Raw genomic sequence first — 22,457 nt, 5'->3', positions numbered from 1 at the left:
CTACTGAAGCCCGCGCGCCTAGAGCCCGTGCTCCGCAACAAGAGAAGCCACTGCAATGAGAAGCCCGCACACCGCAACGAATAGTAGCCCTGCTCATCGCAACTAGAGAAAGCCGTGCGCAACAATGAAGAACCAAAGCAGCCAAAAATAAATAAATAAAAACAAAAAAACTACATTTTAAAAAATACTACTAAAGAATATTCATTGACCTAATATTCCACATTTAGCAATCTATCCCAAGGAAACAAAGATGAGGGCAATGACTCATGTATAATAATCATTATTTATAGTAATGAAGAATTGGAAACAACCTACATGCTAACAAATTTTATTACTTCCTTATAATGGCAGATTCTATAGACTAAAAAATCATGACATCAAAAAATATTTAATGGCATGGAAAATTGTTCAAAATATAGTTCAATGACAAAAGCAACAGACAAAAGTGAACATATGTATAATTCAAATTTTGTTTTAAAATATATATAGGTATATAAACATACATATAAGGGCAGGAGACAGAAAAGAAATACTCCAAAACATTAAAAGCGGTAGTTTCACTTGGTGGTAAGATTATGAATAATCTTTTATTTTCTATTTTATACTGTTCTATAATCTAAATTTTCTACAATAATCAGGAAATACTTTTATAAACAGAAAAAACCCCCAGTATTAACATTTAAATGCTTTAGTATGTAGGTAGAGCTGAAACTTGGATATAAAATACAAGTGATAATTTATTAAAGTAAAAAATATATTACGCTTGCTTGTTGTAAAGCAAAAAGTTTATTGTTTTTTAATAATAATGTTTAACAAGTATATAGCAGTTTTTCTTTGAAAGTGTTTTTATGTATCTTATCACATTATTTTTAACTTTTTTCGCTTATGAAATTTACATACAGAAAAAAATGCATAAAATCTATATGTATAGTTTAACACATAATTAAAGAAAAATCATACATTTATCACCCACGTGAATAAAATACTCCTAAACAATAAAAAAATATATATATATATATACATACGTTCAAGTTGAGAATCTAATTTGGCTAAGAATCTGATGTTAAAAATTGCCTTCAGTAGATCTTCTGAAAAATATTCACGTGTAGCCAAAGAGTAACCAAGAAACACTAACTTGAGAGGATCCAATATACCTAGAACAAGATTAAAAAAAAATTAAAATGTACAGCTGCTTCACATATACGTAATATATACTTTATTCAGGTAAAACCAGGTTTTAAAAAAATAATATAAACACAACCTTGACAAAATTAATCTATACTGTCACAAGTCCAGATAGTGGTAAATTGGTTACCTCTGGGTAGGTGAAGAATGGGAATGAGGGCCAGGGAGAAGGGTACTATGCTAATATTCTATTTCTTGATCTGGGTACTGATTCCTTGGCTGATTCAATTTGTATAAATTCACATACTATATATATACTAAGAATATGTACACATTTCTGTGTTATTATTATACTTCCATTAAAAGTCTTTAAAATTGCCTTGAAAAGAGAAAGACTGAAAACAAAGAAAGGGTCAGTGGAGTATGTAAAAATAAGTGATCCCAGTCTCTATATACTGATAATATCGCTCAGAATGTGTGCAGAATCTAAGCACTTTACAAATATTAACTCACTTAAACCTCACTTCAGTGTAAAGTAGGAATGATTATTATCTCCATTTTATAAACTGAGTGTACTGAAGCACAGAGAAGTTTAATGACTTGCCCCAAGCCACATGGTTAGCAAGTGGAGGGTGAGATTTAACTTGGAGAGTCCAGCTCTGGAGTCTGCACCACAGTCTTGTGCTACTCTCTAGGGCTCTCAGACCCCCAGGCTGGATACAGACATATATGAAGCTCAGGTCTCACTCAGTACCTCCTCCCTTACCTGTCAGCCAGCAACACGGTAAGTCACTCAGAGATAAGGCTTGAGGTTATTTACCGGATTTGCTTCATCCAAGAGATATTTTCTTTTTTTAATTTTTATTGAAGTATAGTTGATTTATAATGTTGTGTTAGTTTCTGGTATACAGCAAAGTGATTCAGTTATACATATACATATATATATTCTCTTTTTCATACTCCTTTCCATTATGGTTTATTACAGGACATTGAATGTAGTTCCCTGTGGTATACAGTAGGAACTTGTTTATCTACTTTACATATAGTATCAATTGTTTGTATCTGCTAATCCTAAACTCCTAATTTATCCCTCCCCCACCCCCTTTCCCCTTTGGTAACCATAAGTTTGTTTTCTATGTTGTGAGTCTGTTTCCATTTAGTCAATAAGTTCGTTTGTATCATATTTTGGATTCCACATATAAGTGATATCGTATGGTATTTGTCTTTCTCTCCCAAGAGACATTTCTGATGAGAGGGAAGGGGTCCTCTAAAATGTGCTATTAGCAGCAATGTTCTTACAAAGGACAAAAAAAGATGTTAAATCTTTTCAATGTTTTGCTGAGTTTATTTAATAAAGCAGGATCAAGTCACAAACAAGGTTAATAGCGATGATCTCCACCAGCAAAATTGATCTGTCAAAACTAATGTTTATTCAAAATAAAGAAAAGTATTATTCCATTAGAATTTTGCTTATACAGGTCTCCAAGAATTTTCCAAACATTTTCCCAGTAAGTCTTAAAAAAAAATCAAAGCTGTACTTCTCAAACTCTCATCTCTTGTATCCTTTATTTGAAGGAAAAAAAAAAAAGAATGTATTTTCATTTCTTTCTGATTGTTGACACACAACTGAACAACCAGGAGAGCACATTCAAAGTCTCACCTTTCAGTTTCAAGTCTCATCTTTCTATATATAGTTGTATTACTAAAAGGGGGTATATATGAATGCCACACATGTATACACCCATACATGAATAAACACATACATATCGGTCCCATTTTGTCTATTAGAGACACACAAAAATAGACATGGTTAGACACTATCTAGCATATAGACCCCACAAAAATGTAGCAAAGCCCATGAGCATCATACTGACATAATTAATATATTTATACTGGTCTCACACAGCCTAACTAGAGGTCTACAAGCCTAGAGAAACAATTCCTGCCCTAATATAGAGCCTAACACCTTATGCTGGACGTGGAAGCTCCCAGGTAAGTATTTGTTGCTTGGATGACAGAATAGGAATTTCTTACTCTCCAGGCAGAGCAAAAAGCTCTGCGGAAGCTGGTCTCTGGCTGTCTCTCCAACCTCTTCTCCTACCAACTCAGTCTCCCGCATTCCACTCCTGCCACACTGAATCTGCTGTTCCCGAAAGAAACCAAGCATGTTCTCACCTCAGGGCCTTTTGCACTTGCTTTTCTTTACCCTGGGATTCTCTTCCCCACCTATGGACATGAGTCAACCTCTCTTTTTTTTTCACATCTTTACCGGAGTATAATTGCTTTACAATGTTGTGTTAGTTTCTGCTGTACAACAAAGTGAATCAACCATATGTATACATATATCCCCATATCCCCTCCCTCTTGAGCTTCCCTCCCACCTTCCCTATCCCACCCCTCTAGGTCATCACAAAGCACCAAGCTGATCACCCTGCGTGATGCAGCAGCTTCCCACTAGCTATCTATTTTACATTTGACAGTGTATATATGTCAATGCTGCTCTCTATGTCCTAGCCTCCTCTAACCACCGCCCCCCCCCGTGCCCTCAAGTCCATTCTCTGAGCCTGCGCCTTTATTCCTGCCCTGCCACTAGGTTCATCAGTACCGCTTTTTAAAATTCCATATATATGAATTAGCATATGGTATTTGTTTTTCTCTTTCTGACTTACTTCATTCTGTATGACAGACTCTAGGTCCATCCACTTCACTACAGATAACTCAATTTTGTTCCTTTTTATGGCTAATATTCCATTGTATATATGTGTAACATCTTCTTTATCCATTCATCTGATGATGGACATTTAGGTTGCTTCCATGTCCTGGCTACTGTAAATAGTGCTGCAATGAACACTGTGATAAATGACTCTTTTTGAATTATGGTTTTCTCAGGGTATATGCCCAGTAGTGGGATTGCTGGGTCATATGGTAGTTCTATGTTTAGTTTTTCAAGGAACCTCCATAGTGTTCTCCATAGTGGCTGTATCAATTTACACTCCCACCAACAGTGCAGGAGGGTTCCCTTTTCTCCACACCCTCTCTGGCATTTATTGTTTCTAGATTTTTTGATGATGATTGTTTAGTTTTTTTTTTTTTGCGGTACGTGGGCCTCCAACTACTGTGGCCTCTCCTGTTGCGGAGCACAGGCTCCGGACGTGCAGGCTCAGCGGCCATGGCTCACGGGCCCAGCCGCTCTGCAGCATGTGGGATCTTCCCAGACCGGGGCACAAACCCATGTCCCCTGCATCGGCAGGCGGACTCTCAACCACTGCGGCACCAGGGAAGCCCTGTTTAGATTTTTTGACACATCATCCTGAATGGTGTCTCACTTCATTCAATCCATGGTCAATAACACCTCCTCGCTCCATCCAGCCCACCTCACTATCCTCCATCCTACACACCTACCCTGCTCTAGTGGTCTTAAATACTTATCACCATTTCACCTTATGTATTTGTTTATTGTCTATGCCAGTTTCACCCCATCAGAAAGTAAAATCAACAATGGTAGAGTCTACCTGTTTTTATTCTCTCCTATATCTCCAGTGACTAAAGACTGCCTGACAATAAGTACTTGGTGAATGTTGACTGAAAAGGCAGTAACTACTGAGCCAGACATTTCACTTCTAAAACACACTATATTGACAAGTGAGACATGTGGGTCTGAGAAGAGAAGCAGCATTAAAACCTTTTTCTTTAAGGCCAAACAGAAAGAAATACAATTCAGGACCAAAATAAAGAATGAAAAGAAAAAAATAATTTCCTGCCTCCGCTACCCTCACGTACTGCTTCTGCTAAGACCAACAGTAGAAAGGAGTATTTCTACTCCACTTTTTTCTGGCACTGAAACACTATTTAGACTTTTTAAAGAGACACATAATAATCAGCACCAGAGCAGCAACCTTTCTGACAATTAATAAACATCTACATAGGACCTTAAGAAATATTTATTTTCTATTTAAAAAATGAACAAACTTTTAAAATTGACAACAATCAAATGTTACATGTCTCCAGAAATGATACAAATATCACGTATACAGCACCACATAAAGGCATTTATTGCTGAAAATGTTTAATCTGAATCTAATCAAGCATCTATAACTAACTTCCAGTTTACTAGGAGCACAGGAGATGGAGGAGCAAGTTAAAAGCAAGCACTCAGACAAATGCAGAATGTGGCACAACCCACAATAAATGGCCAATCTCTATTGCAAAAAATAAACATCAAGAAAAAAAAGGTTAGGAGAAAGTGACATAACAACTCAACGTTGGTTTCTTTAAAAAATTTATCAAAAAAAAATTGGGTGACAATTAGGAAATTTTTATTATGGACTGAGTAGGTAGAAGGTGGTACTTGTTCACTTTCTTAAGTGTGATACTGGTATTGTGCTTATATAGAAGAATGTCCTTATAACCTGAAGTATTTAGGGTTGACACTTCAAGTGGTTCATCATACACACACACACACACACACACACACACACACACACACACACACACACACACAGCAAATGTGGCAAAATGTTAATCATTATTCAAAAGCTACATTGTGGGTATACAGTATACAGATGTTTTTTACATTGTTCTTTCAATTTTACTGTGTATTTGAAAATTTAGGGACATCCCTGGTGGGGCAGTGGTTAAGAATCCACCCGACAGTGCAGGGGACACAGGTTCAAGCCCTGGTCCAGGAAGATCCCACATGCCGCGGAGCAACTAAGCCCATGCACCACAACTACTGAGCCTGTGCTCTAGAGCCCGTGAGCCACAACTACTGAGTCCACATGCCACAACTACTAAAGCCTACAAGCCACAACTACTGAGCCCACATGCTGCAACTACTAAAGCCCCCACACCTAGAGCCCATGCTCCTCAACAAGAGAAGCCACCGCCGTGAGAAGCCCGCGCACCACAACTAAGAGTAGCCCCTGCTCGCCACAACTAGAGAAAGCCCGCACGCAGCAACAAAGACCCAACACAGCCAAAAATAAATAAAAAATAAATTTATTTTTAAAAAAAGAAAACTGAGGGCTTCCCTGGTGGCGCAGTGGTTGGGAGTCCGCCTGCCAATGCAGGGGACACGGGTTCGAGCCCTGGTCTGGGAGGATCCCACATGCTGCGGAGCAACTAAGCCCGTGCGCCACAACTACTGAGCATGAGCTCTAGAGCCTGCGAGCTGCAACTTCTGAGCCCGTGTGCCGCAACTATCGAAGCCCGTGTGCCTAGAGCCCATGCTCTGCAACAAGAGAAGCCACCACAATGAGAAGCCCGCGCACCGCAACGAAGAGGAGCCCCCGCTCGCTGCAACTAGAGAAAGCCCGCAAGCAGCAACAAAGACCCAATGCAGCCAAAACTAAATAAATAAAATTTAAAAAAATAAAAAATAAAAAAAATAAAAAAAAGAATTGGGTCAAAGTTTAAAAAAAAAAAAAGAAAACTTAGATAACAAAAAATCTTTCTCTTAAGTCAATGCAGAGCAAAAAACAAACAACAAAAAACAAAAACCAGAGAATATTCTAGACCATAAGATACCAAAGAGATAACTTAATGGAATGAGTGAACCTTGATTGAATCCTGGGTCCAAAATAACCACTCTAAATAAGGTACTTTGAGAATGAGAGAGATTTTAAAATGGATTGTGTATTAGGTATTAGGGGACCATTAATATTCTTAGGTGTGATTAACAGGATTGTGGTGATGTAGGAGATCATTATTCTTAGGAGGTATATGCCTAAGCAATTAGGGGTAAAGAGTCACAGTGCCTACAACTTACTTTGAAATGGCTTAGAAAAAAAACAAGAGAGCAAGAGAAACAAACAGTAAAGCAAATATGATAAAATGTGAACCACTGAATCTAACCAGTGAGTTTATAGGTGCTACTTGTTCAATTCTTTCACTTTTTAATGTAAGTTTGACATTTTTCATAATGAAAAAGTTTAAAAAATGGATCCAAAATATTTTTTGAAGGTATAAAACTCATGGCTATTATCACTATCCTTTAAAAAGGAATATGTATTAGAGTAGCAGCAACAGTATCCTCCAACCTCCTCATCAATGTATTACCAAACAATATACCTACTTAAGTAAGAATTAAGGTGTTGAAGGCAAGTTCCAAAAAATTCATCCCTTTGAGGTGGATCATAGTTCAGGGCGCTGAATGGAAGAATAATAGCAAGGATTGCAAAAGGATGAATCTGTAAAAATAGAACAAAAAAGTTATTGCTTCAACTTCAGCAAAACAAAGCAAAATTTAGCCTAATTATTATCTTAAGCAGAAGTCTTTATCTAACATGCCTATAGTTAAATGAACATGCCCACAGTTAAATGACACATGTATCATTCTGTTTATTAAGTTTTCTACCTTGCTATAATTTATTTAATTCCACCACTAATTTCTAGTAACTCTAAATATTAATGCAGGAAAAATAAATCAGATAAGCTACAGATTGATTTTGTTTTGTGTAAAATCCTGTTCCAGAATTCCTTAGTCATTAAAATGACAAGAAAAGTGTCACTAATTTCCATGATACCAGCACATTTTATAGACTCATAATATAATGTAATTAAGAAGTTTCTTAGTTTATAATAATAATTCATTTTTCTTTCTTTCCTTCTTTTTCTTTTTTATTCATTCATCCAATACTTAATAACTGACAGGCACTACAGACTTTTATTTTCACTTATTAGAAATAATGTCTTCTAAGTAAAAGCCATATCCTGATCTATATAATAGATTTTGTAAGTGACTGTCTTCTCACATAATCCAAAAAGCAGCATTTTACAAGTTCCAGAAATAAATGTGTAAGACACACTGGCAATTCAAGAATATTGAAGTCAGTGGAGATCTTATAATTTTCTCAGTTTTCACACTTATCTCACTCTTTTGAATAGTTTTTAAATAGTAAAAGTAACTATCACAGGATTATAGAAAACAAGAAAAAGAAAACAAAAATCATTCATCTTCTTTATCCTTATACAACTATCATTTTAAGAATTTCCTTCGGGCTTCCCTGGTGGCGCAGTGGTTGAGAGTCCGCCTGCCGATGCAGGGGACACGGGTTCGTGCCCCGGTACGGGAAGATCCCACATGCCGCGGAGTGGCTGGGCCCGTGAGCCATGGCCGCTGAGCCCGCGCGTCCGGAGCCTGTGCTCCGCAACGGGCGAAGCCACAGCGGTGAGAGGCCTGTGTACCGCAAAAAAAAAAAAAAAAAAAAAAAAAAAAAAGAATTTCCTTCTAGTCAATGAATTTTGACTGATCTTAACAATATTTGTAATACACCAAAAGATGACAACTGATCTCCCCAAATCTGCACTGCTGGAGGAAGGGGTTTTAAGGGGAGGAACGACAAACTGCTGAACCAGAAACTAGAGCTTAATTTTTTTTTTTTTGGCCGCGCCCCGTGGCTTATGGGATCTTAGTTCCCTAACCAGGGATTGAACCCAGGCCCTCAGCAGTGAAAGTGCAGAGTCGTAACCACTGGACCACCAGGGAATTCCCACTAGAGCTTAATTTTTAAACTTCAAATTCCAATCAAGTTCTCAAAGTACTTATGATAAACATTTATTCTTCTAGAAGTTGACAACTATATAAAACTAATGTGTAACAAACATTTCAATTTCACCTTTTCATTCTGCTGAAGGACCACTGAGGCTATCCTATCAAGTAGCGAAGTACTGAGGTAGTTAGTTCTAGAAATAAAAGATGCAATCCCTGCAACATTTATGTAATTAATTTCATCCATCAAACGCTGTAAGGTAACAACAGTTTCTTCAAGAAGTGAATCAGCAAACCAGTCTCCTTTTAGAGATTTAACTTCTTCCCATAACAGATTCAAACTGCTGCATTTTTGTAGTCTCTGACGACCGTAGTGATCTAGTTTTTGAAGTAGTTTCAACTGTTTCCCAGGAGTATTATTCCGATACATGGGATCATACTGAATACATCTTAAAACAGATGTGGCAAAACTATTCAGGTCATTTAGGTCACACTGTGGTAAAACTGCTTCAATTTGAGATATCTTCGCTTCGTCTAAGTGAGGAGAAGGAAGCATCGAAAGAGCACAAACCAGGAGGGAAATCTCACTAGGTATGACACTGACTTTCAAATAACTATAAAGAGGGAAAAATGAAAAGAACAAAATTAATACATCAGCAAAAAAACCAATATACATATAAGTATTAAAATATGAATATATAATTATTATTACAATTAATAGGTGTGATAGGCTTAAAATATAATTTAATTTAAGAAGGGTTGGATAATTTCAAAGATGACAGCCTCTTAAAGGATTACTAAGGGAAGCCTTAAGATGTTCTAAAGCACTGCCCCAATTTTTTATGCAAAAATAAAACCATAGACCCTGACAAACAAAACATCAGTGTCAGAACAATGTCTGCAGTGCTGCAGCTGGAGATGGAACTTGGACTGAATTTCTGATGTGACCTGTCAGGAGCTTGACCTAGAACAGGCAAAGCGTGACCACTCAGTAATAGTGATTCCCTTCTTTCTTCTGCTACATAAGAAGCCCAGCTTTTTTTTTTTTTTTTTTTTTTTTTGCGTTACGCTGGCCTCTCACTGCTGTGGCCTCTCCCGTTGCGGAGCACAGGCTCCGGACGCGCAGGCTCAGCGGCGATGGCTCACGGGCCCAGCCGCTCCGCGGCATATGGGATCCTCCCGGACCAGGGCACGAACCCGCGTCCCCTGCAACGGCAGGCGGACTCTCGACCACTGCGCCACCAGGGAAGGCCCGAAGCCCAGCTTTAAAAAAACAAAAACAGGATAACAGCGCATCCAATTGACGCCATCCTCCACTCCTCCTTTCCCAAACCCCTATGGTAAAAGCCCTACCACCAGGACAGCAGTTGTTAAAATACAAATTAAAAACTGGGAGCTTTTAAAGAATCTTTAGGGTTAGAAGTGTTGGAAGAGATAATCAAATATAAATTAAAACAAAATTGAGTTACTTTTAAAAATATTAAGTTAGCATATTAAAATAATGATAATGTTCAATGCTAGCAGGGGTGCATTGATACAGGCTTTCTCATTCACTAACAGTAAACTTAAAAAGTTGGTGCAAACTTTCTGGAAAGTAATTTAGTAGTAGCTTAAGAACTTTAAAAGTAATTATAGGGCTTCCCTGGTGGCGCAGTGGTTGAGAGTCTGCCTGCCGATGCAGGGGACACGGGTTCGTGCCCCGGTCCGGGAGGATCCCACATGCCGTGGAGTGGCTGGGCCCCTGAGCCATGGCCATTGAGCCTGCGCGTCCGGAGCCTGTGCTCCGCAACGGGAGAGGCCACAACAGTGAGAGGCCCGCGTACCGCAAAAAAAAAAAAAAAAAAAAAAGTAATTATATCATTTGTCATGATCAATCTCTGTCTAGTAAACTAGCCTAAGAAAATAATCTAAAATGCAGGGAAAGATTTATGTTATGTTATTAATCGTATTTTTTATGTGGCTAAAATTTGAAAACAGTCTACATACCCAATGATGGGGAATAGTTAAGAGAATTATGGTACAAATCATATGATGGGTAATATCCAATCACTAAAAACATTTACAAATAGTTTTAAATGATATAGGAAATGCTGTTAAGGTTAAGTGTGGGGGTTGGAGAAGGAAGAATACAAAGCTGCACGTTCATGACTCTCAACTATGGAAAAAGAAAGCATATAGCTATAGATACAGATATAAAATGTAAGTATATACCACAAGGAAATAAACAAAACTGTTGATCGTAGATGAAAGGGCTTATAAATGATTTTTATTTTCTTCTTTATACTTTTCTCTGTTTTCAAAATGTTTTTTTTTCCACATCAGATGGGTCACATGTTGACATCATAACAGGTTTGAGGGAGGCACATCTTACGCAATAGCGTGAACGCCCAATCATCATGCTTATGAAGTACAAAAGGATCTCAAAATGATTTTCATATAATATTTGGTCCATTGCCTGACACAAAGTAGGTACTCAATAAGTACTAAATGACTATTTTATTCTTATAACCAGAAAAAGTTACTATACTATTTTATATAAAAAAAAGAAAGTCCCCAAGAGCTATATCTGTTTGCAGAATTGACCCAAGGGATAGGAACTCTCAGTATTTGCCAATCTTGTGATACTTGTCTGAAAATAAACCCCCTACAGACACAAACCTGCCAACCTCCATTCATGTTTTTCCTTATGGTGGTTCCTCAAATTCCAAAACTTACATATGCAATTGTGTTTACAATACTACCACAAATCCACCACCAAGGCTAAAATTAGAAAATAAAAAAATACCAAGTGTTGGTGAGGATATGGAGTAACAGGAATGCTCACATTTTGCTAGTGGTAATATAAACTGGCACAGTCACTTTAGAAAACTATTTTAGAGTTCCCTGGTGGACTAGTGGTTAGGATTGTGGGCTTTCGGTACTGTGGCCCGGGTTCAACCCCTAGTCAGAGAACTGTTAAAAAAAGAAAAGAAAAAAAAAAATAGAAAACTGTTTAGCAGGATCTACTGAAGATGAACATATGTATAACCTACAAACCAACAATCATACTCCTTGGTAAATATCCACAGAAAGGCACACATATGTTCACTAAAAGATACATGTGAGAATACGTATCATAACAGGAATATTTACAATAGCCAAAAAGTGGAAATAAATATCTGTCAACATTAGAACAGACTAAAACAAAATTGTTACATTCTTACTAGAGTATACAGCAAAAACATTATGAGGTAAACCTCATAAATAAAATATTAAACAAAAGAAGCCAGGCACTGAACAGGCAAAACTAATCTCTGCAGTAAAAGCAGGGATAGTAGCTAACCTGGGGAAGGAGGCGTAAGGAGGAAGGAGTAGGGTAATGTGGAGGGGATATGTATATTTTATGTAGATTATATTTCAATATATTTTTTAAAAAAGAACATATTATTCCAGCACATGAACTCCCTGGATTCCCCAAATGGTTTCAGGAGCTATTTATACAAACGCTTATGTAAACTATTTTAATCAGATTGTGTTCTTTCACACAATCTACACTGAAGAGGGGGAAGGGTTAAAATTTTAAATTACAGAGGTATGTAAGGGCTCTCGCTGCTCAGAATTACTAAACTTGGACTTCCCTGGTGGTGCAGTGGTTAAGAATCCTCCTGCCAATGCAGGGGACACGGGTTCAATCCCTGGTCCAGGAATATCCCACATGCCACGGAGCAACTAAGCCCGTGCACCACAACTACTGAGCCTGCGTGTCACAACTACTGAAGCCCGTGTGCCTAGAGCCTGTGCTCTGCAACAAAAGAAGCCACGGCAATGAGAAACCCCCACTCACTGCAACCAGAGAAAGCCCGCGCGCATCAACGAAGTTCCAACGCAGTCAAAAATAAATAAATAATTTTTAAAAAAAGAACTACTAAACTTCAACACTGTCATATTTGCTTCAAGTTTTTTAATAAAGTAGATAAAAACATTACAGGTAAAGTGAAATCACCTGTGATGCTCCCACTCCTATCTTATTTTTCTGTAAGCATACCTGTAGGCAAACAGTATTGTGTAATTTAATCTTTTAAAAAAGATCATGCTGACCAAATAAATAATGTTGCTGGGCCAGTTTATGATATCTAATTTAGAACATAAAATTCTTAATAGAGGCTTTGTGAAAGTTCATGTTAAATATGGAAAGGGTGAAGACACAATAATCCTGTACTTAATCATCTTGATAAGAAGAAAGTTATTTCTTTAAGAAAACAGTGAATCTTCTTATCTAATCTCCATATCTAACATGCAAAATTCTCATCTGATAAAGTGCTACCTCTTAGTCTTCAGTTCGAATCTCAACCATAGGGCTTCCCTGGTGGCGCAGCGGTTGAGAGTCCACCTGCCGATGCAGGGGACACGGGTTCGTGCCCCGGTCTGGGAAGATCCCACATGCCGCGGAGCGGCTGGGCCTCTGAGCCATGGCCACTAAGCCTGCGCGTTCGGGCCTGTGAGCCATGGCCACTAAGCCTGCGCGTTCGGAGCCTGTGCTCCGCAACGGGAGAGCCACAACAGTGAGAGGCCCGTGTACCACAAAAAAAAAAAACAAATCTTAACCATAATGGATATCACCTTATAGTAAAAATCATTTTCAATTATATGTCACTCTTTCGATTACAGCATAGAGTCCCATGCCTGGTCTTTCAAAAACCACAGTAAGAAAGCAAACTAGTATGGAAAAATGGAGGGGAAAAAGGTTAATCTGCTTTTAATTTCATTCATTATTCTGATCCTTAAAATAAAAATTTTTAATGGAAAACTCCATTTTAGCATAATGCAAAGTCAATGGAAAACTGAATAACTTCTTAGTTGAAATATGAATGCTATATCCATAGAAATGCAGAAATTTTAAAATTATAAAGGGAAAATCTGTATGAAAACACTTTTTCACTAACATTACCCCCACATATTTTACTTTTAAAATTTCCAATTTAAAAACTTAATATGCCTTAAAACAGGCAACTAAGCAGACTAAAGGCCCCCAAATGTGAGCACTCCCAAATGGAGTTTTGCCTTCTTCAGCAGCTCCAATCTTTTCATGGTTATTCCATCCCAGCAGGAAAGGAGAATGGCTTGGCTTTGTGTATTCACATCCTAGGGAACTCATCACCCCACTGACCTCATTTCCATTTCAAAATATATCAAGCACAAGCACTAGCAAAATGGGCATGGCGGGGAGACGAGTGTATTTAACATTTTTTATAACCTACCCATTTCTGCTTTCAAAACTTCAAACAACTCTGGGCTTCCCTCGTGGCGCAGTGGTTGAGAGTCTGCCTGCCGATGCAGGGGACATGGGTTCGTGCCCCGGTCCAGAAAGATCTCACATGTCACGGAGCGGCTGGGCCCGTGAGCCATGGCCGCTGAGCCTGCGTGTCTGGAGCCTGTGCTCCGCAACGGGAGAGGCCACAACGGTGAGAGGCCCACGTACCACAAAAACAAAAAAAAAACAAAAAAAAACTTCCAACAACTCTATACATAAAGAAAACAAACAGTGAAATAAAGAAATAAAAAAAACAATAGTGAAAGACTTAAACACATCTATTTTAATCTTACCTAAGCAGCAATTCTCTGAGTTTCACAAAAAGCTCTTTACTTTGAAAATGTAGAAAAATCAACGCTTGAGTTATCCTCAATAACTCTACTGGTTTATAGTTATCCAAATGTTTATACAGAATTGAAGCAATTCTAAAAAGAATGATAAAACATGTATTATAACCAGTTCATTCATGTACTTTTATTAAACTTTTACTGAGGAGCTGTTTCATGCCAGACATGCTCTGTGCTGGAGAAACAGCAATGAATGACACAAGGTTTTCTGTTCTTGAAGAACTGTCTCAAGATGATAGAAATGTAAAACTGATTTAATTTTCTTCCTTAAATCCACTGGTCCTCTAACAGAGATGCTTAAAGCAATGGGAAATGCGAAGAGACAATAAGTTGGAAAAATTAGGGTAGAAGGAATATCTTTTAAAGGAATATATAATATTATGAAAATGAAAAGATAAATATACACAAACTGAACCATGTATTTTTGTCTCTTCTTAAATGTCGAGTTAACAAAAAAGGCAATATATGGCAGTATGATTTCAAGGTAACAACTGTAGTGTGAAACAATTCAAGTTCATATAGATGTTAACTGTTCTGCAAAAACTGTCCTTTTAAAGTCAGTTCTGCTCTATGCTCTCCACTTTCCTAGATTATATCCTCTGCTTGAGAATAACAACAGCAGCAAATGAAATGAAATATGCTATAAACTATTTAACAATCTCTATTTTGAAAAATAAATTATTTAGAAAATAAACAATGACTTAAATGTTAATTCCGTAGTTCTTCAAAACCAAGATTACAGGAAAAAAACATAAGTTTTTTTCTCAAAAAAAAAAATAGCAACTTATGAATGTCAACTAAACTTAACACCATGAATTTTAGAAAAGATTACTTTTTAATCAGACGTGAATTTCTGCTTTCCATCTCTTCCATTGCTCCCATCACTGCCAGGGCTTGCTGGCCAGTCAACTCCTCTGACATCAACCATATGGTTGATTTAAGTCTAGAAGCAAAGAAAAATATTTTTATGTTGAAAAACTGATGATTAGCTTACAAATTTTTTTAAAAAATAAGTTCTTAGGTAAGAAATAGAAAATAATAGAAACAAAAACTGAATTCAATATATAATTCTAATTTTCTCCCCACATAACTGGGGATAATACAAAATACTATTAAATAAAGAAAAATACATTGTTTTCTTCAAAGTAGTTAAGGCCTCAGTATAATCCTAAACTATCTCTTAAAAAATATAGATAAAATGTTTTTAAATTAATTGGTCAATTAATAATTCTAACATTGTAAACCTTAGCTAGAGAGCTAAGGAACTTTAGCTAGAGAGCTAAGGAACTAACAATTGATATTTCAACTCTACCCCAATTTTTTAAAACTGAATAAGATCTGACCAGGAAGTCAGTATACCTGCATATTAACAGAAATCTTATATACTAACTACTTACTGTAACATTATAAACTGAAAATTTACAAAGATGGTCCATTTTGAAATCATCCAAAGTAATCCAGTAATAAAAGTATGTAAGTGTGTCTTTTAGAATAATTTAGAAGGCAAGCCTAAAAATGAAGTCTAAAGAAAGCAAGATAAATTAATTTTCTATTCATCCTACATAGTTCCACACCATCCTTTTCACCAACCTTATCAAACATTTCAAACCCAGCTTCTCCCCATAGCTTTTCCCAACCATTTTAGTCCACGTCTTTCTCACTTTTCTGTCTGCCCACAGTAGTTACTATCTATATCATTAATTTTAGTAGTTACTCATAAACTATGTTGAAGTGTCATGCTATTTACATATTTCAATTATGTATTTCTGCACTCTCAAGTGGAATAAAAATTCCTTGAAGGTAGGGACTCAATTAAATTCAACTTTTGTACTGCCTTTGCATAAAAGATTTTAACAGTGCATGGTGACAAAAAAAGAGAAAGATTCCAATAAAAGTTTTTTAATAATCATCTTGTTTCCATGTTGATAGTCTCTTAAAATGTACCCTTAAATTTCTTCATATAATTCAAAGAACTCTTAAAAATAAAACTCTCCATGAAGTCTTTGCTAACAGAAATGAGGCAGATACCTCTATTATGTAACTCCTGGAACCCCTGCTCAACTGAATCTACGAATCACACTTATTTGTTTGCTCATATCTAGTAATCATGTATTAATTTAATATTTGCTCATCTTTATAGCCCAAATATTTCTATCTACATCAAATCTGGCAAAACAGACATAGAGAATGGACTTGAGGACACGGGGAGAGGGAAGGGTAAGCTGGGACGAAGTGAGAGAGTGGCATGGACATGTATACACTACCAAATGTAAAATAGCTAGCTAGTGGGAAGCAGCCGCATAGCACAGGGAGATCGGTGCTTTGTGTCCACCTAGAGGGGTGGGATGGGGGGGGCGGGGAGAGACACAAGAGGGAGGAGATATGAGGATATATGTATATGCATAGCTGATTCACTTTGTTATACAGCAGAAACTAACACACCATTGTAAAGCAATTATACTCCAATAAAGATGTTAAAAAAAAAAATGTGGCAAAACTAGAAATTCTTAAAAGATAGGAATCAGACCAAAATCACTCAAACCTGACACTGGGAACATATACCAATGTGCATAATAAATGCTTTTGATGATGAATTTGAAGACACCAAAGCATAAAATGGTCCATCGTTAGGACTACTATAATTCTGAATATTCCACACTCTGTACTGGGGATGGGGGAGTCTTATCTCTCTGTGCAAAGCCAGTCACCTGGCCTAAGAAGGGAGAATAGCACTTAAATGATGTTCTCCCACATCCATTGCTGTGTTGGCCACCAGGGGATTATTGGTCCCCATTCAAAGCAGTAGGAGACTAAGAGTTTGAGATGTAAATTAGAAAAATCAGAGAAAGAATCAAGGAGCAGAGCACAAGAGATAATTCTCCCTTCTACGGTTGAGTGGAGTGACTTTTCTGACTTCCAGAACTGCAAGATCTAAGCTTGAAGGCTCTATATATTCTCAACAAGAAAAATAAAGTATTTTTAGCTGAACTTACTGTTTCTCTTCTTCAGGTCCTGCCACAGGTCCCAATGTTACAAACAATTTTACAAAGCTAGCTGGGTGGTCAAACAGAGGAATCATTTCTGTTAGCCTCTTCTTAGTCATTAAAGTAAATTCAAAACTATGAAACTGTAGAGAATGGTATAGACTAAGTATTTTACTTATGGAGTCCAAATCAAGGTGGTTCACATTGCTCAAAAACACTTTATTGCACCTTTCCAATAGTGGGTAATAACTATATTTAATATTTCGAAGAAACTGTACTATTCTTCTTGCAGTGTTGACCTGGGAAGAATCTATGGTGTCAAAAAGTTGCTCTGCTTTGTTCACTAGTTGCTCTTGAAAACGTTGTGATATTAAAGAAGATATGCTGACCATTAAAACAGACAAGCACCTGAAAAAGGAAAAAGATGCAAAGATTTTTACATTATCTAAGAAAAATGAGCAATTCTAAGACTAAATGCTTAGAAACGGAAAGGAACTGATAAAAATATTATAGGTTTTATACAACAGAATTTTTCTTTTAAATACTAATGGGACTTGAACTCTGATCTCCCACTAATCAAACCCCTTTAGGCAAAAAAGAATTGAAATAATTTTTTTTTAGTGTGTATAATATCTCATTCTATAGATAAATGCTTTGAAGGAAAATATTTTAGTGAAATTTACTCAGAAATCACTCTGGGCCAACAGCCCATTGAATGCAACATGGAAAGTCTCATTCTATATTTTTGGAAGTAGACTTCACTTTGTTACTCCTTTCTCTGTGTATCTGTAATTTACCAGTAAAAATCTTGGCAAAATATTTCTCACTAATGATTTCATATTTTTTAATGTTTCAGGCTACATTAATATTAATATATAACAGTAGGACAATATTGAACGTGAATATTTCTTCACTCAATAAACACTCTTAAGAAACATAAATCAATCTTCTAGGCACTGTGGAAGACACCAAAATTACAAAGGTGAGGTCTCTGCTTTCAAAAGACAGTTCTTACATGATACAAAAATCAAGAAACTCTAAATATAAGAATATACCTAATAATGAATAAAGAATGCAAAATGTAAGATATATAACGAACGTGGGGATAATAATTATAAAACAATCTACAAAAAAAGACACGAATATCTCAACCATTAGGATAGGGGGCCTGTTTGCATTTTTTTGTTTCAAAATTTCTTCAATCCTTTCAATAAAACAAATTATGTTTTAAAAACCCAGTTATACAATACTTTGGCTTCTCTAATCAGAATGTTTAATGTTAGTACCAATTAACTTTAATTAGTAAACCAGCATTGCTATTTAGTTTAATCATGAACCCTTCGAATACGATTTTTTTTAATTGTATATATATTTGTAATTGCAGTTTGGAGTGGGGAAATGTCCAAAGATTTCATTAGATTCTCAAATGGGTCTATAATAATTTTTTAAAGTTAAAAAAGTTTACTTTACAGTGATTTTTATTGTCTCTGCTTTTATAAGCTACTTTAATGTATGTGTGAAAATATATATAATATAAAATTTACCATTTTAAACATTTTTAAGTGTACAGTTCAGTTGTATTAAGTACATTCATACTGTTGTACAACCAACACCACCATCCGTCTGCAAGACTTTTTCATCTTCTCAAACTAAAACTACCGATTAAACAGTAATTCCCCATTCTCCCCTCCCCCAACCCCTGGCAACAACCATTCTACTTTGTTCCTATGAATTTGACTACTCTAGGTACCTCATATAAAGTGAAATCATACAATACTTGTACTTTTGTGTATAGCTTATTTCACTTAGCATAACGTCTTCAGGGTTCATCCATGTTGTAACATATATCAGAATTTCCCGCCTTTTTAAGGCTGAATGATATTCCATTGTGGGTATATACCAAATTTTGATTGCCCAATCATTTGTTGATGGACATTAAGGTTGTTTCCACCCTTTGGCTATTATGACTAATGCTGCTATGAACACTGGTGTATGCTATAGACTGAACTATGGTTCCCCCCCACTCCAAATCTATATGTTAAAGCCCTAGCTGGCAATATGACTATATTTAGAGGTAGGGCCTTTCAGGAGGTAATTAAGGTTAAATGAGGTTGTAAGGATGGTAGGCAAACATGTTAGCTTGCAAGTAAGGAAAAATCACAAATCTTCACAACATTGTGTTATACTTTACATATTTCATCTCTAATTCCCACAGTAACATTGCACAGTAGATACTACTATACCTGTTGTATAGATGAGGACAGTGAACTTCCAAGAGATTATAAAGTCACAGTTAGGAACTAGCAAGTCTAAGTGTGTGTGCATTCAAAGCCCAGAATCTTTCCACCATAACACAAAGCCCCTACATAGATTTACCTTAAGTCCTGTATCGTTTCCAAGTTCCTATTTACAATATCAGCTATTTTTCCCATTAATGGACTAAAACATAAATGTTGATCTGCCAGGCAAGAGGAAAATTTTGACAGCATATTAATATCAAACCTATTAAAGTAAATATACAAAGGGGATCATTACTATTTATTTTCACTTAAAACATAATACACAGTTATAAAATAAAAAGCAATAAAAAATACTAATATATTACTACTATAAAATGAATTTTTCTAAAATGTTGATTATTTATTATTATAAAAGTAACCCAGGCTAAGAGTTAAAAAGCCAAATTCTACTTGAAGATTTTAAAAAGGGGAAAAAACACTTGAAATTGTTTGAATCATTTACATATTAATTTTTTGAGGACAGAATAATTTCAACTCAAGGTTGTATATTAACAAATAAAACAACCTCTACTACAATCATGCTTGAAAAACTTCAGAATTTTCCTATAGGAAAAATGACTCAATTCCTTCAACAAGTAAATGGCAAGACAAATGAGCAGGAAGGAGAATTGTTACAGATTTTTAAAGACTTTGAATTCACTAAAAGACAAGCATAAGGAACTGCACAGCAGCATAATATGTAACAGCAAAAAACTAAATGCTAAATAGCAACAATCTCAATGTCCATCAAGAGTACAGTGAATAAATTGCACATATTCCTAGAATACTATACAGCAATAAAAAAATAACAAATAGCGCAATATCATGGAAGAATCTTTAAAATATATTGAGTGAAATACACTAGGTATAAGAGTTCTTACTATATGATTTCTCGCTTTTTTTTCTTTTTGTTTTTTGGCCACGCTGCATGGCTTGCAGGATCTTAGTTCCCCAACCAGGGATTGAACCTAGGCCACAACAGTTGAGAGTGCCCAGTCCTACCCACTGGACCACCAGGGAATTCCCAGGATTTCATTTTTATAAAAGCAAAACTAATTTATGGTAGTAGAAGCCAAGAGAGTGGTCACTCTTAGGGCAGGAAGGTAGGGAGTGATTGGAAGAGAGCATGAAAGAAACTTCTGGGAAACTAGTGATATTCTTTGTCTTGATCTTGGTGCTATTACACAGAAGTATAAGTGTATTTTCAGTATGTGAAAATTCATCAAGATGCATACTTATGATTGGTATAATTTTAAATGATATCCTTTAATAAAATGAGTACTTAAAAAAAAAGGCAGAGGGCTTCCCTGGTGGCGCAGTGGTTGGGAGTCTGCCTGCTGATGCAGGGGACGCAGTTCGTTGCCGGTCCGGGAGGATCCCACATGCCGCCGAGCGGCTGGGCCCGTGAGCCATGGCCGCTGAGCCTGCGCGTCTGGAGCCTGTGCTCCGCAGCGGGAGGACACGGCAGTGAGGCCCACGTACCGCAAAAAAAAAAAAAAAAAAAGGGCAGAGAAAAACTTGACTAAATGTAATCAGTAAACCTTGTTTGGATACTTATTTAAACAAACTGCCTTATAAAAAGACCTTTTTTAGAGCAATCAAGGAAATTTGAACTCAGTTATTAGGGAATTTAAGGAATAATTATTCATTTTCGTAGGTATAAAAAATGGCATGGTGATTATATATATATTTTTAAAGAGTGCTTTTTGTCTATCAGAAATATATACTAAGGTATTTACTGATGAAATGATACCACAATTTAAACTATACTGAAGGGTAGGGAGGGAACTGGAGGTGATCTAGACAAAACAAGACTGCTATATGTTGGTAATCGTTGACACTGGATGATGCGTACAAAGGAGTTCATTATACTAATTTCTCTACTTTAGTAAATGTTTAAAATCTTCCATAATAAAGAGGGTTTTTAATTTGAATTTCAAATGTATGCTAATTATTCTTGCTATGATCCACCATATTGTTAATTCATAATAATCTATCCTATTTGAATCATTACAAATTATATTTATATAACAAATTCATAGATATTATAGCAAAATCATTTAATTAAGTTACCGCAGTAACAAAAATTTAACATCATAGGCCACCATGACTATAAAAAAATCAGAAATTAACATTTATTCTATGATTCTATTAGAAATTCTACACATGGAATACAAATTAGGGTTTAAAAAATTTTATTACTTAGTATTATAAAAAAATAAAAGTATTGCTACAAATTAAAAAAACACCATATAAAACAAAGTCATTATCACCTGAGCTATTGTGAAATTAAGAAAAATTAAAAAGAAATGTCTGATTCACTGGGAAGTATAATTGCATATCTGTAATTTAATTGTTTAAGTAGTAGATAGTAAAACCAAAATGAAAAAAGCACCTATTCTACAACTGATTTGTTCAAGATGAGTAATACACATACCATTTAATGCTGCTTTGAAGAAAAGTTTTGAGCTATTATCAACAATGACCAAATTTAACCCCCAAAGACCTAGTAGAGTCGGCCCTCCGTGTCCAAGGGTTCTAAATCCATGGATTCAAGCAACAGCAAATCGAAAATATTCAGTTAAAAAACAAATTCCAGAAAGCTCCAAAGAGCACAACTTGAATGTGCCGCATGCTGAGCAACTATTTACATAGCATTTCCATTGTACTAGGTATTATAATTAATCAAGAGATGATTTAAAGTAGATGGGAGATGTCTGTAGGTTTTATGCCAATATTACATCATTTTATATAAGGGACTTGAGCATCCATGGATTTTGATATCTGAGGGGATGCTAGAACCAACTGCCCTTGGATACTGCGGGAAGACTAGTTTGAATTGCTCATGAAAGCACTAAGATTATTCTCCTTACCCTCAACAAAAAGATAGTTACAGGTAGAGAGAATGCAAAAATGGAGAGAGAAAACAGACAGGTTTAGATA

The 22,457-nt window shown here is 36.2% G+C and overlaps 1 protein-coding gene and 1 non-coding gene across 8 annotated transcripts in view; both read right to left on the bottom strand.

The window, feature by feature from the left end:
• FASTKD1 (FAST kinase domains 1) overlaps window positions 1–22,457 on the bottom strand; it is a 44,173-nt gene that overhangs the window by 5,151 nt on the left and 16,565 nt on the right. For 6 of the 7 annotated variants that reach the window (XR_004350635.1, XR_004350634.1, XM_032636714.1 and 3 more), the window contains 7 exons: window positions 19,612–19,737; window positions 17,245–17,643; window positions 15,084–15,194; window positions 14,198–14,329; window positions 8,742–9,228; window positions 7,199–7,313; window positions 1,026–1,154 (listed from right to left, as the gene is read on the bottom strand). Coding sequence is in view for 5 of the 7 variants with exons in the window: in XM_032636714.1 (XP_032492605.1) it covers window positions 1,026–1,154; window positions 7,199–7,313; window positions 8,742–9,228; window positions 14,198–14,329; window positions 15,084–15,194; window positions 17,245–17,643; window positions 19,612–19,737 (1,499 nt within the window). In the remaining 2 variants the exon portion in view is untranslated. The remainder of the gene's footprint in view (window positions 1–1,025; window positions 1,155–7,198; window positions 7,314–8,741; window positions 9,229–14,197; window positions 14,330–15,083; window positions 15,195–17,244; window positions 17,644–19,611; window positions 19,738–22,457) is intronic. The other variant, XM_032636717.1, reaches the window with a different exon arrangement.
• On the bottom strand, window positions 10,931–11,033 carry LOC116757235. The gene has a single exon (XR_004350884.1). It is a non-coding gene; the product is annotated as a small nucleolar RNA U13 (small nucleolar RNA).

This window comes from Phocoena sinus, chromosome 7, assembly GCF_008692025.1.
Source record: "Phocoena sinus isolate mPhoSin1 chromosome 7, mPhoSin1.pri, whole genome shotgun sequence".
NCBI lineage: Eukaryota > Metazoa > Chordata > Mammalia > Artiodactyla > Phocoenidae > Phocoena > Phocoena sinus.
The sequence above is the reverse complement of the archived record's forward strand: the minus strand, read 5'-3'. Positions and strand labels throughout refer to the sequence as shown.